Source organism: Hemibagrus wyckioides, linkage group LG17, assembly GCF_019097595.1.
Source record: "Hemibagrus wyckioides isolate EC202008001 linkage group LG17, SWU_Hwy_1.0, whole genome shotgun sequence".
Classification (NCBI taxonomy): domain Eukaryota; kingdom Metazoa; phylum Chordata; class Actinopteri; order Siluriformes; family Bagridae; genus Hemibagrus; species Hemibagrus wyckioides.
Window position 1 is genome coordinate 11,624,077 of NC_080726.1, and position 13,225 is coordinate 11,637,301.

Sequence of the window (13,225 nt, forward strand, 5' to 3'; positions counted from 1 at the left end):
TTTGCTGATAATTAATTCACTCTTGTCTGCTTTGTAACTGGACACCATTTTGGCTGTGCTCATACACCGAATCAATTGGATATAGGCATCTCTCCGAGGCACTGACCTTGTGGTGTTTTTTAGCACTGTGTAAGTTTATGTATGCGTGTGAGTGTGTGTTCAGGAGGGTTGTCTATATACTTGTACTCTCTTCAGTCTGTTCGTTCTTATTTCCTGAAGGTCATTCTTAAGTACACGATAGTTATGTGCAGGCATTAAAGGTGGACATGTTTCTTTCTGTTCTGCTAATGAAGATGTGTCATTTGATTTACCACAAAACTTTCCTGCCTCCTCCTCCTCCTCCTCTGCCTGTCTGAATTATCCTTATAGCTCAAGTAGGCTTCATTTAGTAATGCAGAGGCTCACAGCATACAGGATTATTAGACCTTTATACCCATTCCATTATTGCACATGGATAACTTGTACAATGATTCCTTTTTAATATGCAGTCATTTAAATTGCTTAACTGTCACTTTTAGTTTACATTACATGTGAAATGCATGTTTTCACAAGGGAGGATTAAGCCAGCCGCACAATTCTGTTTAGGCTGAGAGCACAGCAGCGTAATGAGTGCAGCTCTCATCAACTCATTAATTCACAGTGGCCAGTAATGAGCAGTTTATTCATGGTGGGCCTTGTGAAAGTGCTGACTGACACTCACTCATGTGTGCTGCATTGGTGGCACTGTTGCATCTTTCCTGTCTTGCATTATTCATCTCCTTTTTTTAAGGTTATTAGTATTTTCTTCTTCTTCTTCTTCTTCTTCTTCTTCTTCTTCTTCTTCTATCTTTTCATTTGTCTTTCTTCCTCTATCAGTTTATTTACACCTCCACCTCACTGAAATTTTTTTCTCTCTGATAGAGCACTTGATAACAGAGAGAGACAGCTGCATCTACATATCTCCATGGTTTAATCCAATATGCCCCCCTACACACACACACACACACACACACATACCTCCCACTCTGTTGTTAGACTATTCACTTTTTTCCCCAAAAACTTTCTAGTATCACTCAGTTCTTTTGTTTTAATCCTGCTGACTTTTTAGACAATACAACTCAATTGCTTATTGTTCTTTCTACATTCAGTCAAAATAAGAGATGTAGCTTCGTAAAGTGATTTATTCAAAACATAACCATATTAAACTAGTCTGCTAAATATATGAAACATATTAAACCATAGTAACTCTTTCAAACCTAGTGTAATTTTCCTTCATACTATAATTTCTCCACAGATCAAGTCAAGAACAGTTACTACATTGGACTGGATGGCTCGCTACGACTGGTTTTGGCTAATGGCATGGAAGTGTCACTGAACACAGAACGGCACCTGCTCTCTGGTACCGTGAACCCGACAGTCAGCAGGAGGAATGTCACTCTGCCTATAGATAATGGCCTCAACTTAGTGGAGTGGAGACAGCGGAAAGAGCAAGCAAGGGGACAAGTCACAGTTTATGGACGCAGGCTGAGGGTGAGAATCTTTCCTGTCTCTGTCTGTCGCTCATGTGCGTGCACACACACACACACACACACACACACATGCACACACACACACACATGCACATGGAAGTGATCATCAGAAACAACTCTGAAGGGTCCTGGCTGCAGGGATCAAAGTAGTATACTTTTTTATGTTGAATCCTTCTGTAGACATACAATCTGTGACACATTGACACAAGATTTTAAAGAACTAACCAAATAAGCAATGAAGCCTTTCCCATGCTGCCACCAGTTTCACACAAAGCTAATGCAAATACATGGGCATGGCTATGGGACATGATCAGTGATTTAGGTGAAGTCCAGCCCTGTGAATAATAATCATTTTATACTATTATATTAATTCAGTCTGCGTGTGGGTGTTTTGCGTATATATATATATATAAATACACATACAAAATGTGTGTGTGAGTTTAGGACTCTTTTTATATGCGTCCATATCTAATATCTATATATAAATCATATGCATCTATTTATAGAATGTGAAATAGGCATAGACTTTCTTCCCATCTGAGAAACTGGCAGGAGGAATATACACAAACAAAAAAACTCATTAAGATGTACTTCTCATTGCCCACTGGCTCAAAAGACATACAGACCTTGTTTCTTTTCACCTACTCGCTTACAGATTATAAATCTCAGAGGAATGACACATGCCCACGCACCACCTCTAGCACATATAGAAAAGTGCCCAGTGTGGCCTGACAGATACAGAATCACAAACACACCTCCCACAAAGTCAGTCTGGCAGCGCAGCCCGCACAGTCAGAAATAATTCTACATAGACGACATGTTGCCCTGGCGTTGGCTGGATTAATTTTTGTACCCCTCTGACACTGTTTCTCAGATGCACACTGACTCATCTGAGTGCAGAAGATTCTGTTCTAGCCATAATTGTATCTTAATTACAATCTCTCTCACACTCATAGACATTGTTGACGACCACACCTGTCTTTTTGAATGATGACCGTTTTTATGATTGCACCGTTACGCTCTGACCCAGCCTCGGCAGGCATGAAGCTGCTTGCCAAGGTCACAGAGTGTGGGTGAGCTCTCAGTGTCTCTCAGCAGTCAATCCATCATCGTGTAGCATCCCACTTTCTGACCCTGAGGACTGGGTCAACAGCTAGGGCAGCCATGAATCCCCTGATGCTAGAAACCCAGAGGCTTTCCTCCCTGTACCACACTGACACCTCCATCCATCTCCTCCGTGCATCTCAGTTCTAGTTGTATAGAAATCGCCTTAGAAAGTAAGAGTTGCTACAGACCTTGTTTCAGCCACAGGCGAGGTTTTGCTCATGGGGAAGAGGACGAGTCATGTCACTTCAGCTTTGGATGGTGCCTTCCAACCTCCAGGGAAGTAATAACCGAATCAAAGTGTGCGACCCAGTTACCGGCACACTGTGACCCGTACTCGTCTGCCAGTGCAGTAATAACAGACGTGATAATAGGAAAACCACTTTAGCCACTACCCTGCACAGCCGTCAACACAAGACGACCCATTTGTGATATGAACCACAGCACAGCATCCATGTCAAGGACGCAGGATCTGTATGTATTCATCGTGAATTGCTGCACCGTGTTTCCAGCATGTCCGCTTTCTGTTTGTGTAAGCAAACTTCCTGCAGGGGCCGCAGGCAGGGTGGTTTGTAAGCTCAGGCAGCATAGCAGACAGCTGGTCACAAGGTGCCATTCAGCTGGAGGATAGCAGCTGTGTTATGTCTTGAGGGAAAAGGGGAAATGTATAGAATAGGCTCAGGCCCTTCAGGTGTTTTGTGTATGCGTGTGTGTGTGTGTGTGTGTGTGTGTACGCATTTAGAAATGGTGAGATGGAAGGGAACAAAGGGGTGGACTTTGCTGGAATCAAGATATATTGTGTTAGATTACAAGGGTGACTAGGTAAGTGTGTGTGCACCTACCTATCTCTGCAAACACATACGTGCACAGACACAAGTGCACACACACATACACAAAGAAACAAACAAACAAACACACATCCCTCCCAAACACTGTGTTTCCTAGACCTTGTTCTACTATTAAGCAGGTCATCTGTAACTTCAGTGATGTCTCTGTATCATGTGTACCATGTGCCCATCACCGTGACAACCCGTGCCATTAGGAAAGCTCACGGCTTCTGCTTCCACGACAGTACAATTTTGCTTCTCTCCATGACAACATGGCTGCCTCTCTGCCCTCAGGCTTCAGGAGTGTAATGGGAAAAATTCTCCATTTACTGTAAAGATAAATTGCACAAAACCATAAAGCCATCCTTGAAACCTTAGTAACAGAACATGCACTCATAGTCTTTGGCTATTTCAGGATGCGATTATTAGAACGGTGTCATATACACCTCCAAACAGACACAGTAAACATGCAAGCACACTTGTTTGCTCCAGGAAGCAAAAAATCACACTGAGCAAACAAGATTAGCGTTCTTATCAGAGAAATACCCAGGACATGTTTCGAACGGAAAGCTCAGACAAATATTGGAACTGCAAAACAAAAACTTGAGTTTAATGAGAACAAAAGCCAGTTTTTGTGGGAACATTTGTGTGAATTTTGAGTGTTGAGAAGTTCCATTATTGATGTTGATTGAACAAAACACATCCATCATCAAGACAATCCATCATGATTTAGTTGTACGGTTTAATCAATTTCCTGCTTGTTTCATTGTTGATGTTTAGTGCAGAGGTAGCCATTTTAGAGTGAATATCCACCTGTCTATCAAATGTCTTTATATCCTTTATATCTGTCTGTCCTATGACAAAGCCCTTTTAGCCCATTTTCAGTCCATTGTAAAACATTTAAAACTCGTCAGTGGATTCTCTAGAGGCTTGATTTTTTATTTTTTTTTTAATTTTCACTTTCTGACTCCAACCAGAGCCTTTAGAATGACTCCTTCTCATCACATTCCCACCTTGATAAAAAAATAAAAAATAAAAAAAATCCACTTGTTGGATTGGAAGACTTTAAAGAGCAGAACATACTCCACTTTAACCCTTTTGTTCTCACTGCTATATGATAGTCTGTCAATACTGGCTCTTGTGTTTTTGTGCTTAACCCACAATGCAAATATTTTATATGCATTTTCCCAAGCTCCATTGTTCACTTTGTTGTATGATGCTCAGCTAATCAAAGAGAGAATAACAGAACTGCTGGACACTGGCTTCTTCACATCAGTAGTGGTGGGAGGCATCACACAAACTATGGCTCTTCTTCATACTCTATGTCTTGCTGCAAATTCCTGAGTACCATACTTTAAATGTAAAATAATCCTCTCAATTAGGCATTAGTGACATTAATTGGCCCTGGTGTAATTGGCGCTTTACAGACAAGAGCTCCCAGCATGCTGGCGATATGTGAGAACACTTTCACACTCTTCCTCCTGTAGTGCCACTGGACAGGAGCCAACATCAACGAGAAAAGCTGCTTTAAGTCTTTGCTAAGACATGCAGCATGTCATGCCAAAGTGGGTGCTTGTGTACCTGGAGTGATCAGTTTTAATCATAAGTTAATCAAGATGAGTCAGGGGAAAATATGCTGTTTTTCAGGCAGATCAAATATGGTATTTGACAATTACTTAGTTAAATATATCTTGATATATTTAGTATACCTATTACTATATGACATTCAAGTAGCATTCAACTAGGCTGTAAGGTGACCAAGTGGATATGTTTCTGCCTCACAGCTCCAGAGTCCCTGGCTTGATCATCTGTGTGGAGTTTCAAATGTTCTCTGTATGTATAGGTGTCATCATATTTTCCAAACTCTGTGTCTACTTTGAATTGCACCTAGTTGTGCATAAGTGTATGCGTACATGGTGGCATTTTTCCACCTTGTGCCCAGTACTACTAGGGTAGACTCTGGATTCACTGTGACCCTGAGCAGGATTAAACAGTTACTGAAGATGAATGAATGAAAAAGCTTTCAAGTAAAGCGCTAATCACAGTTCAGACATCACAAAAAAAGGACTAAAGGAACTAAAGGTCTAACGAAATAAAATTTCATAATTTAGTTGCAAAAGGGAAAGATGTGACCCCTTATTAGTATAATATGATACCAGAGCAAATCTCAGCTGAGTGTAGATGGATGACATTAGCAGACAAAGTCTGACTGTGAGTCATTTTCTTCCTCTCTATGTCCTTCTGCATTGACCCGGATGTCCTATGGATTAGCACCTCCATAGGAGTGACTCTTTTCTCTAATCTCAGCATGTGCTTGGGTCAGAAGGCCTTTAACCATTAGAGTGGGCTGATGCGCAGTGTGACATGCCATTTGCGTCCTATAGTGAGTGTTTTTGACTATATCTACCTTTCAGGAGCACCACTGGTTTTCCCCTGAAGTTTTCTTTTCCCATGTAATTAAGGCTGACATAGAGAGTGACTTTTAACGATCAATGAGCTCCTCTCATTCCTCTGGTCCTGACTATAGGAGACACAACTGTAGTTTAAAATGCAAGAAAAGTCAAACATGGAAATGGCATCACTGTCCTCCAGAATACCCTAATTTAATACAGTGGCAGTTTTGAGTTCTTAGATGCTTAGCGAACTGTATTTGTCACTTTAAAGGATTTTCTGTCAGCTTCAGAAATTCTTGGAAATAAACCTCTGCATTTTTCTTTGGCAGGTTCATAACAGAAATCTGTTGTCCATGGATTTTGATCGCATCACCCGAACGGAGAAAGTGTATGATGACCACAGGAAATTTACTCTGAGGATCCACTACGACCATGCAGGCAGACCCACCCTGTGGGCCCCTAGCAACCGGCTGAACGGAGTCAATGTTACCTACTCCCCTGGTGGGCATGTGGCTGGCATTCAAAGAGGCACCATGTCTATCCGAATGGAATATGACCAAAATGGAAGAATTGCTTCACAGATCTTTGCAGATGGCAAATCATGGAGCTATACTTACCTTGAGAAGGTAAACCGCTGTAGACTTTTTGTAGTGAAAAATGTAATATTTACCATGCTTGATAAAAGAGTGAGTAAAATTGCTGAAGACCTTTTTACTCCATCTTGGTTTTTTGGCTTTGTGTGGTATTATCGAGTTTTAACTTAGCAGTTAAACTGTCTGATGCACTTTGCTCACATTATGCATTGTTACTGCTGACAGCTTGACAGTGTAGTTATGCCCAAAATAGCACCTTTTTAGAAGAGGTAAAATGTCTCTGTCTTGCTAATTAGAGAGCAGGTCTTGCAAATGTAGGAATACAGGAACGAATGCAAATCTGAATTTTATATCTGATTTTAAAAATGGTTACTCTTAAACCTTTTAACAGCCATAAAAGGCTGAGAGACCCTTTTTGGTTGCATTCACAATTATTTAAATGTATTTTTCATAAACCTGGATTTTTTTGGGGGTAGATTTCCTTTCAACAAGGTCAAACGCTGGCATGTGCTTTTTCATTAGAAAGCTTAAGATATAAAATACACTTTAGAAAATTATCTCCTTGACCTCTATATTTTGTAATATTATTCGCACTCTTATTGTGCTGGGGTTTCAAGGCCTGATTGTTCTGTTGCCATCTAATGAGAATTTGCCCTGCAACATTTTTCAGCCTGTGTTGCAGTGGGCTATCAAACTATTTGTAATTTGTATACCCCCTGAAGCCAGTGTGTGACACCCCACAGTTTGTTGCGCAGTTAATCACATAGCAAAATGCGACTCCTGGGCTCGTAATGACCTTCACTTCCATTGGACAAAGAATTTAACATTTAAGGCTTTAACATTTTCAGGCAGTTTTCACAAATGTGCTGCAAATTACCATGCTTCATTGACTCAAACACACTGTCACTTTATGTTTCCCTTGGCAGTCCATGGTGCTATTGCTGTACAGCCAACGACAGTACATCTTCGAGTTTGACAAAAATGATCGCCTCTCATCTGTCACCATGCCCAACGTGGCCCGGCATACACTAGAGACCACCCGCTCTATTGGTTACTATAGAAACACATACAGGCCCCCTGAGGGCAACGCCACTGTGCTGCATGATTACAGTGAAGATGGTCTGCTTTTGCAAACGATTCACCAAGGCACAGGACGTAGGGTCATCTATAAATATGGCAAGCTGTCCCGTCTGCTCGAGATTTTGTATGATACTACACGTGTGGCCTTCTCGTACGATGAAGCAGCGGGCATGCTGAAAACAGTGAGTTTACAAAGTGAAGGATTCACCTGCACCATCCGTAACCGGCAGATCGGTCCACTGATTGACAGGCAGATCTTTCGTTTCAGCGAAGAAGGTATGGTCAATGCTCGATTTGACTACAACTATGACAACAGCTTCCGGGTCACAAGTATGCAGGCGGTCATCAATGAAACACCACTGCCGATTGATCTGTACCGCTATGATGATGTGTCTGGTAAAACAGAGCAGTTTGGCAAGTTCGGGGTCATATATTATGACATCAATCAGATTATCACCACTGCTGTAATGACCCACACAAAGCACTTTGATGCCTATGGGCGAGTCAAGGAAGTGCAATATGAGATCTTCCGTTCACTGATGTACTGGATGATGGTGCAGTACGATAACATGGGCCGTGTGGTAGCCAAGGAGCTAAAAGTAGGCCCTTATGCCAACACCACACGGTACACATATGAATACGATGCTGATGGCCAGATCCAGGTGGTTTCTATAAATGACAAGCCTTTGTGGCGCTACAATTATGACTTGAATGGCAACCTGCACCTTCTGAGTCCTGGAAACAGTGCCCGCCTTACACCGCTCCGTTATGACATCAGGGACCGCATCACACGATTAGGAGATGTCCAGTACAGGTTGGATGAAGATGGGTTTCTAAAGCAAAGAGGCAATGACTTCTTTGAATACAACTCTGCTGGCTTGCTAATAAGAGCTTATAGCAAGGTTGGCGGATGGAGCATAAAGTATCGCTATGATGGACTGGGCCGCAGAGTGTCTAGCAGGAGCAGTCAAGGACACCATCTGCAGTTTTTCTACGCTGATCTGTCCAGCCCCACAAGAGTCACCCACATGTATAATCACTCCAGCTCAGAGATCACATCACTATACTATGATCTGCAGGGCCACCTCTTTGCCATGGAGCTAAGCAGTGGTGATGAGTTCTACGTGGCCTGTGACAACATTGGCACTCCACTGGCTGTATTCAGTGGCTCAGGCCTTATGATCAAGCAGATCCTCTATACGGCCTTTGGAGAGGTCTACCTTGACTCGAACCCCAGCTTTCAGCTTGTAGTAGGATACCAGGGTGGCCTGTATGAACCCCTCACAAAGCTGGTGCACATGGGCCGCCGGGATTATGATGTCCTAGCCGGTCGCTGGACCACACCTGAGCATGATATATGGAAGCAACTGAACAGCAACAACATAGTGCCCTTCAACCTCTACATGTTCAAGAACAACAACCCCCTGAGCAACTCACAAGAGACTAAGTGCTACATGACAGGTATGTGTATTGTCATTGAAGCTTTGAATATTTTGTAATCTCTGATTAACCAGTTTCATGGAATACTATGCAGTGTATGAGCTCAGTGCTTTTTAAAGCATCCATCCTGCAGCAGTGGGCATTTTTCAGACCGTTGTTCCAGGGCTCAGCCTAGGGTATTTTTTCTGTCTTTTTCTGGCTCCCCAGGTAACATGACAGTGCACTGGCTTCCTCTGCCTGTTTTGTGTTCAGTTCTCTTCCCCAAAATATCTCATCAGTCTCTGTTGCCTCAGAGCATGTGTAAGGTAAATAGCAGCGAATGCTCCCCAGCCAGAGAACACAATGGGGGCTGTACAAATCAGTGCCAGTGGCTGTTGTATCAGCTTCTCCCTGCTTGGAAAGCAAACAACTATTTTATTGGAAGAGGACAAAATATTATACGCCTGTTTGTAGTATGTGCCAGTGCCTTTATACAGCCTGTTTCAGGCCAAATCAAAGCCTTAGCTAATACCAGTAAGGCCAAGACAAAATTAATGACTGAGAGTAGTGACTATTAGCTGTACTCATTATTTTTGGATCAAAGACTAGGGTTATAGTTTCTCCTTGGGTATTTAATTTCACTGAACATTTAGAAACTGGAGCATATGGAACATATGTTAATATGCCTTTGCATTGTATTTGTATGCTAATGTGGTACCAGCTACATTTACCTTAATATTTAAAAGTTAACAATAAACACTCATCCACTGTCAATGAGCTCCAGACTATATAATTAATGCTAGATTTGGACAAGGAATCACTGAACACACTCTTTAGATGTTTATATACTACATTCTAATATTCAGTGTTGATATTTCTATTCGAGTCATTGTTCTATAGCATGTTTCTGTTTATAAGAGCCCAGTTAGATAATACAGGCAGAATGGAGCTCCCAAAGTGCACTTCACACTTACTGCAACTGTAGTGTTGTAACCGTGAAGTGCATTTTGGACACATAGTGATGCAGTTGATAGAAGTTAATATAGTATGGTTTATTCACTTTCTGTCACACAGTGTAAAAGCTGTGCAACATTTGTAAACAGATTCAGTGCACATTTTCTGATCTTAGACAAGGTGAAACATTTGGCTGACGAGAAAAGTAGAAAATTCTCAGAGCCAAACCCCCACAATGTCACTCAACTTTGTGAGATGCTTGACGTTTTATCGTTGTAGTGTACCTCCATGAAGTGCTGGGAATTATCGTTGTTTTCTTGAAATGCAGCAATCTCTGTATTAGTCATATTTTGCCTGCCGTCAAACTATAATCAATTTCTTTTTATTTTATTGAAATGACAATAAGGAGAGCGTAATTTAGTAAAAGGAAATCACTTGAGCTATGTCCTTATTCTTAATGAAAAAATGATTTGGCAGTGCAGAATATCAGTGTGACAGCCCTATGGAGTATTGATGATCAGTGTGAGCTTGAATTCGTAAGCTACGGTCAACACAGTTTATTTTTATTGCCATTGCAGATGTGAATAGCTGGCTGGTGACTTTCGGCTTCCAGCTGTACAATGTCATCCCTGGCTATCACAAACCTGTCACTGATGCCATGGAACCATCTTATGAGCTCATTCACACCCAGATGAAGACACAGGAGTGGGATAGCACTAAGGTAAGCACATTGCTAGATTATAACAGCAATATTAAATACAAGTGTATGCACTCACAGTCTTATACACACACACACACACACGTATCTGTGAGATATTTTTGGACAAAGGATTATACAGATGTAATGTATATGCTGTATGTACGTATACACCTACCTATATATAGTTTTTGCCAACTAATCCAAAATCTAACCTTAACCCCAGTAACCATGTCGCTATAAATTGGTGTCGTATTTCAGTATATATATATATTCATGTTGTCAGGCCATGGTTCTGACAAGGTGGCTTGCTGTTGTTTTTTGTTGCTTTCTCCAGAAGATATTTCAGGGCTCAGAATTATTTGGCAGAGGGTGCTGTATTGAGAAGCTTGAGAAGGATAGTATGACAGACATTAAACTTCAACCTGTATTCATGGTAACCTGACCCTTTAGTTTGCAGCCTCCTGATGGTGCCCAGAGCAATTGGTTCAAATCAGTGTCTAGTGTGCTCAATCTGAGGGAACAGGGTCAAAATAAAGAGTGCTTGTAATAGTACTGCCATTAGGGAAATTCATTGCACATTTCCTCCACCATTGGCCAATGATTTCAGCTCAGCTTTACACATCTTTTATCTTCCTTTTCTTTCGTCTTTCACTTTCCACATTCCACTTTGCATGGTCTGATTCTTAGACCTATCAAACCCCTGTGTCTTCTTAAAGTCACCTGAATAATTTAGAAGCTGTTTGTTGTGTGGGTCAGGTTACTGAGAGTGGCAAACATTAGGTGTGTATTGACGGCTGTGTTTCTCTTAACACCCAAAGACACCCTGTTCCCTTGATACAACACAGGCTTTCAGGGAAGTCTAAATCATAATAATAATAAAAAAAAAGGGCCATGGTAATGGAAATGTCTGCTTGGCTTGTTGAGTTTGAGATGTAGAAGTATACAAATCACTAGTTCTTTCAGATGATAAGGGTTTCTGTTCAGTCAGTCAACCATTTGAACAGGCCACAAGTCATCAGTGTAGTCTGAATTGCAAATGGATGCACCATAATAGACAGACATTTGAAGGTATGAGGCTTCCGAGGTTTCAGATGTCTGAGATATGAGATTTTAAATGTGAAGCGATGGATCCATTTGAGGCAGTCAGCCTGACTAGGTTGACATGGATCTCACACACACTCAAAGGAAAGCACACAATATATACAAAAACAGGTTTAGAAGTATAACAAATGTTCTTTGGGACCATCAGAGATATTGTTTTATATTTTGTACAGTATATCTTTTTCAGTGCTTTGATGCCTTTACCTAAGTGCAAAACACATTAACAAACCAAAAGCACTGCAGCAAAACATAACACATCAACATTATCTCTCAACAGAAAGGGAAGGTCCTTATAACATCGCATGCATTAGGTTCCGAGACTGTGGAAAACAGAAAGCTGGAGGATTTTTTTTGAATAATAGGAAATATGAGCTGAAATGAACCTATTGATCATTTTTTTTTTTCACATTTATTTTTTTCAAGGGCATTTATACGATGTTATGCTAGATATGCTGTCAACTTCGAACAGCATTAAAATGAACATGTGAACGCTGAAAAGGAAGCCGGGTTATTAATATACTCACTATAATAAGCCAACATTTCATTAGATTATTTTCAGTAGACTAATTAGATAATAAATCGGAGCAGTGCAATTCGTTTTTTTTCTTGGGATGGTCACATGGCATGTCTAATCAAAAGCAAGCATGTGACCAGCTCTTTCCAATTTGAGTTAAGGTTGATGCGTTTATGAATTTGCCTTTCTGATTTTGGTTTTGTCAAGCCATTTGAATTGATGTGGTATTTTTGGTTTGTTCATCTGTTTTACGCATACAGGCCACCATATGTACAGGATATTTTGGAGCCCACACAGATTCCAGAAGCCATTTTTCTTTTTCATTTGCTCTGAGTGCTTTAAATCCAACTTAATGAAATCCCTTTTGGAAAATAGTCATTACAGTATAATCTCACACACACACACACAGTCTTGATTTGCCTGCATGTTATAAGTTCTAGCTGTTATTTGATGAAATGTTCTGAGCTTGTCATGAAAGCATTCAATGACAGAAAACCCTGCTGGCTAGACTAATTTCTATGTGCACTTTAATTATCGCTAGCTTGACCACATGATAAGACTTTAAAAGTTGAAAGCAATGCAATTTTCGAGACTTGTAAGATCTTTCTCATCCTGTTCCTCTATAAACAGTCAGGGCAGAGTTTGTCACTCCAGGATATGGCAACGATACAGCATCGGTCTCCTCTGGGTCTAGTTTCAGCCCACATAGGGCAGCTCTACCTAGCTAGCAGTCTTCCTCTCTCGAAGGAGCTCCCCTCCTGTGGCTTATTCAAGATTCCTTCAAAAGATGTACCAGCATAAATTCTACAGAAGTAATACACAATACTTGTATAATATGTGTTTTTTATATATATATATATATATATGGTATATGATGTTTATGGTTTGTTCCAAAGTGCATCATTGTTACTCAAGAATAGATTAATTCCTGACTCATTAGTATAGGTGTAGCTACTTTATTACTCATAATTCAGCCCAACCCCACTTACAGACATTATTTTCTTTTCTTTTTTATTGGGAGGAAGTAAATGA

The 13,225-nt window shown here is 40.8% G+C and overlaps 1 protein-coding gene across 8 annotated transcripts in view; it reads left to right on the forward strand.

The window, feature by feature from the left end:
• tenm4 (teneurin transmembrane protein 4) overlaps window positions 1-13,225 on the forward strand; it is a 192,408-nt gene that overhangs the window by 173,556 nt on the left and 5,627 nt on the right. For all 8 annotated transcript variants that reach the window (XM_058413631.1, XM_058413624.1, XM_058413630.1 and 5 more), the window contains 4 exons: window positions 1,274-1,509; window positions 6,162-6,458; window positions 7,352-8,966; window positions 10,457-10,599. In XM_058413631.1, the coding sequence (XP_058269614.1) occupies window positions 1,274-1,509; window positions 6,162-6,458; window positions 7,352-8,966; window positions 10,457-10,599 (2,291 nt within the window). The remainder of the gene's footprint in view (window positions 1-1,273; window positions 1,510-6,161; window positions 6,459-7,351; window positions 8,967-10,456; window positions 10,600-13,225) is intronic.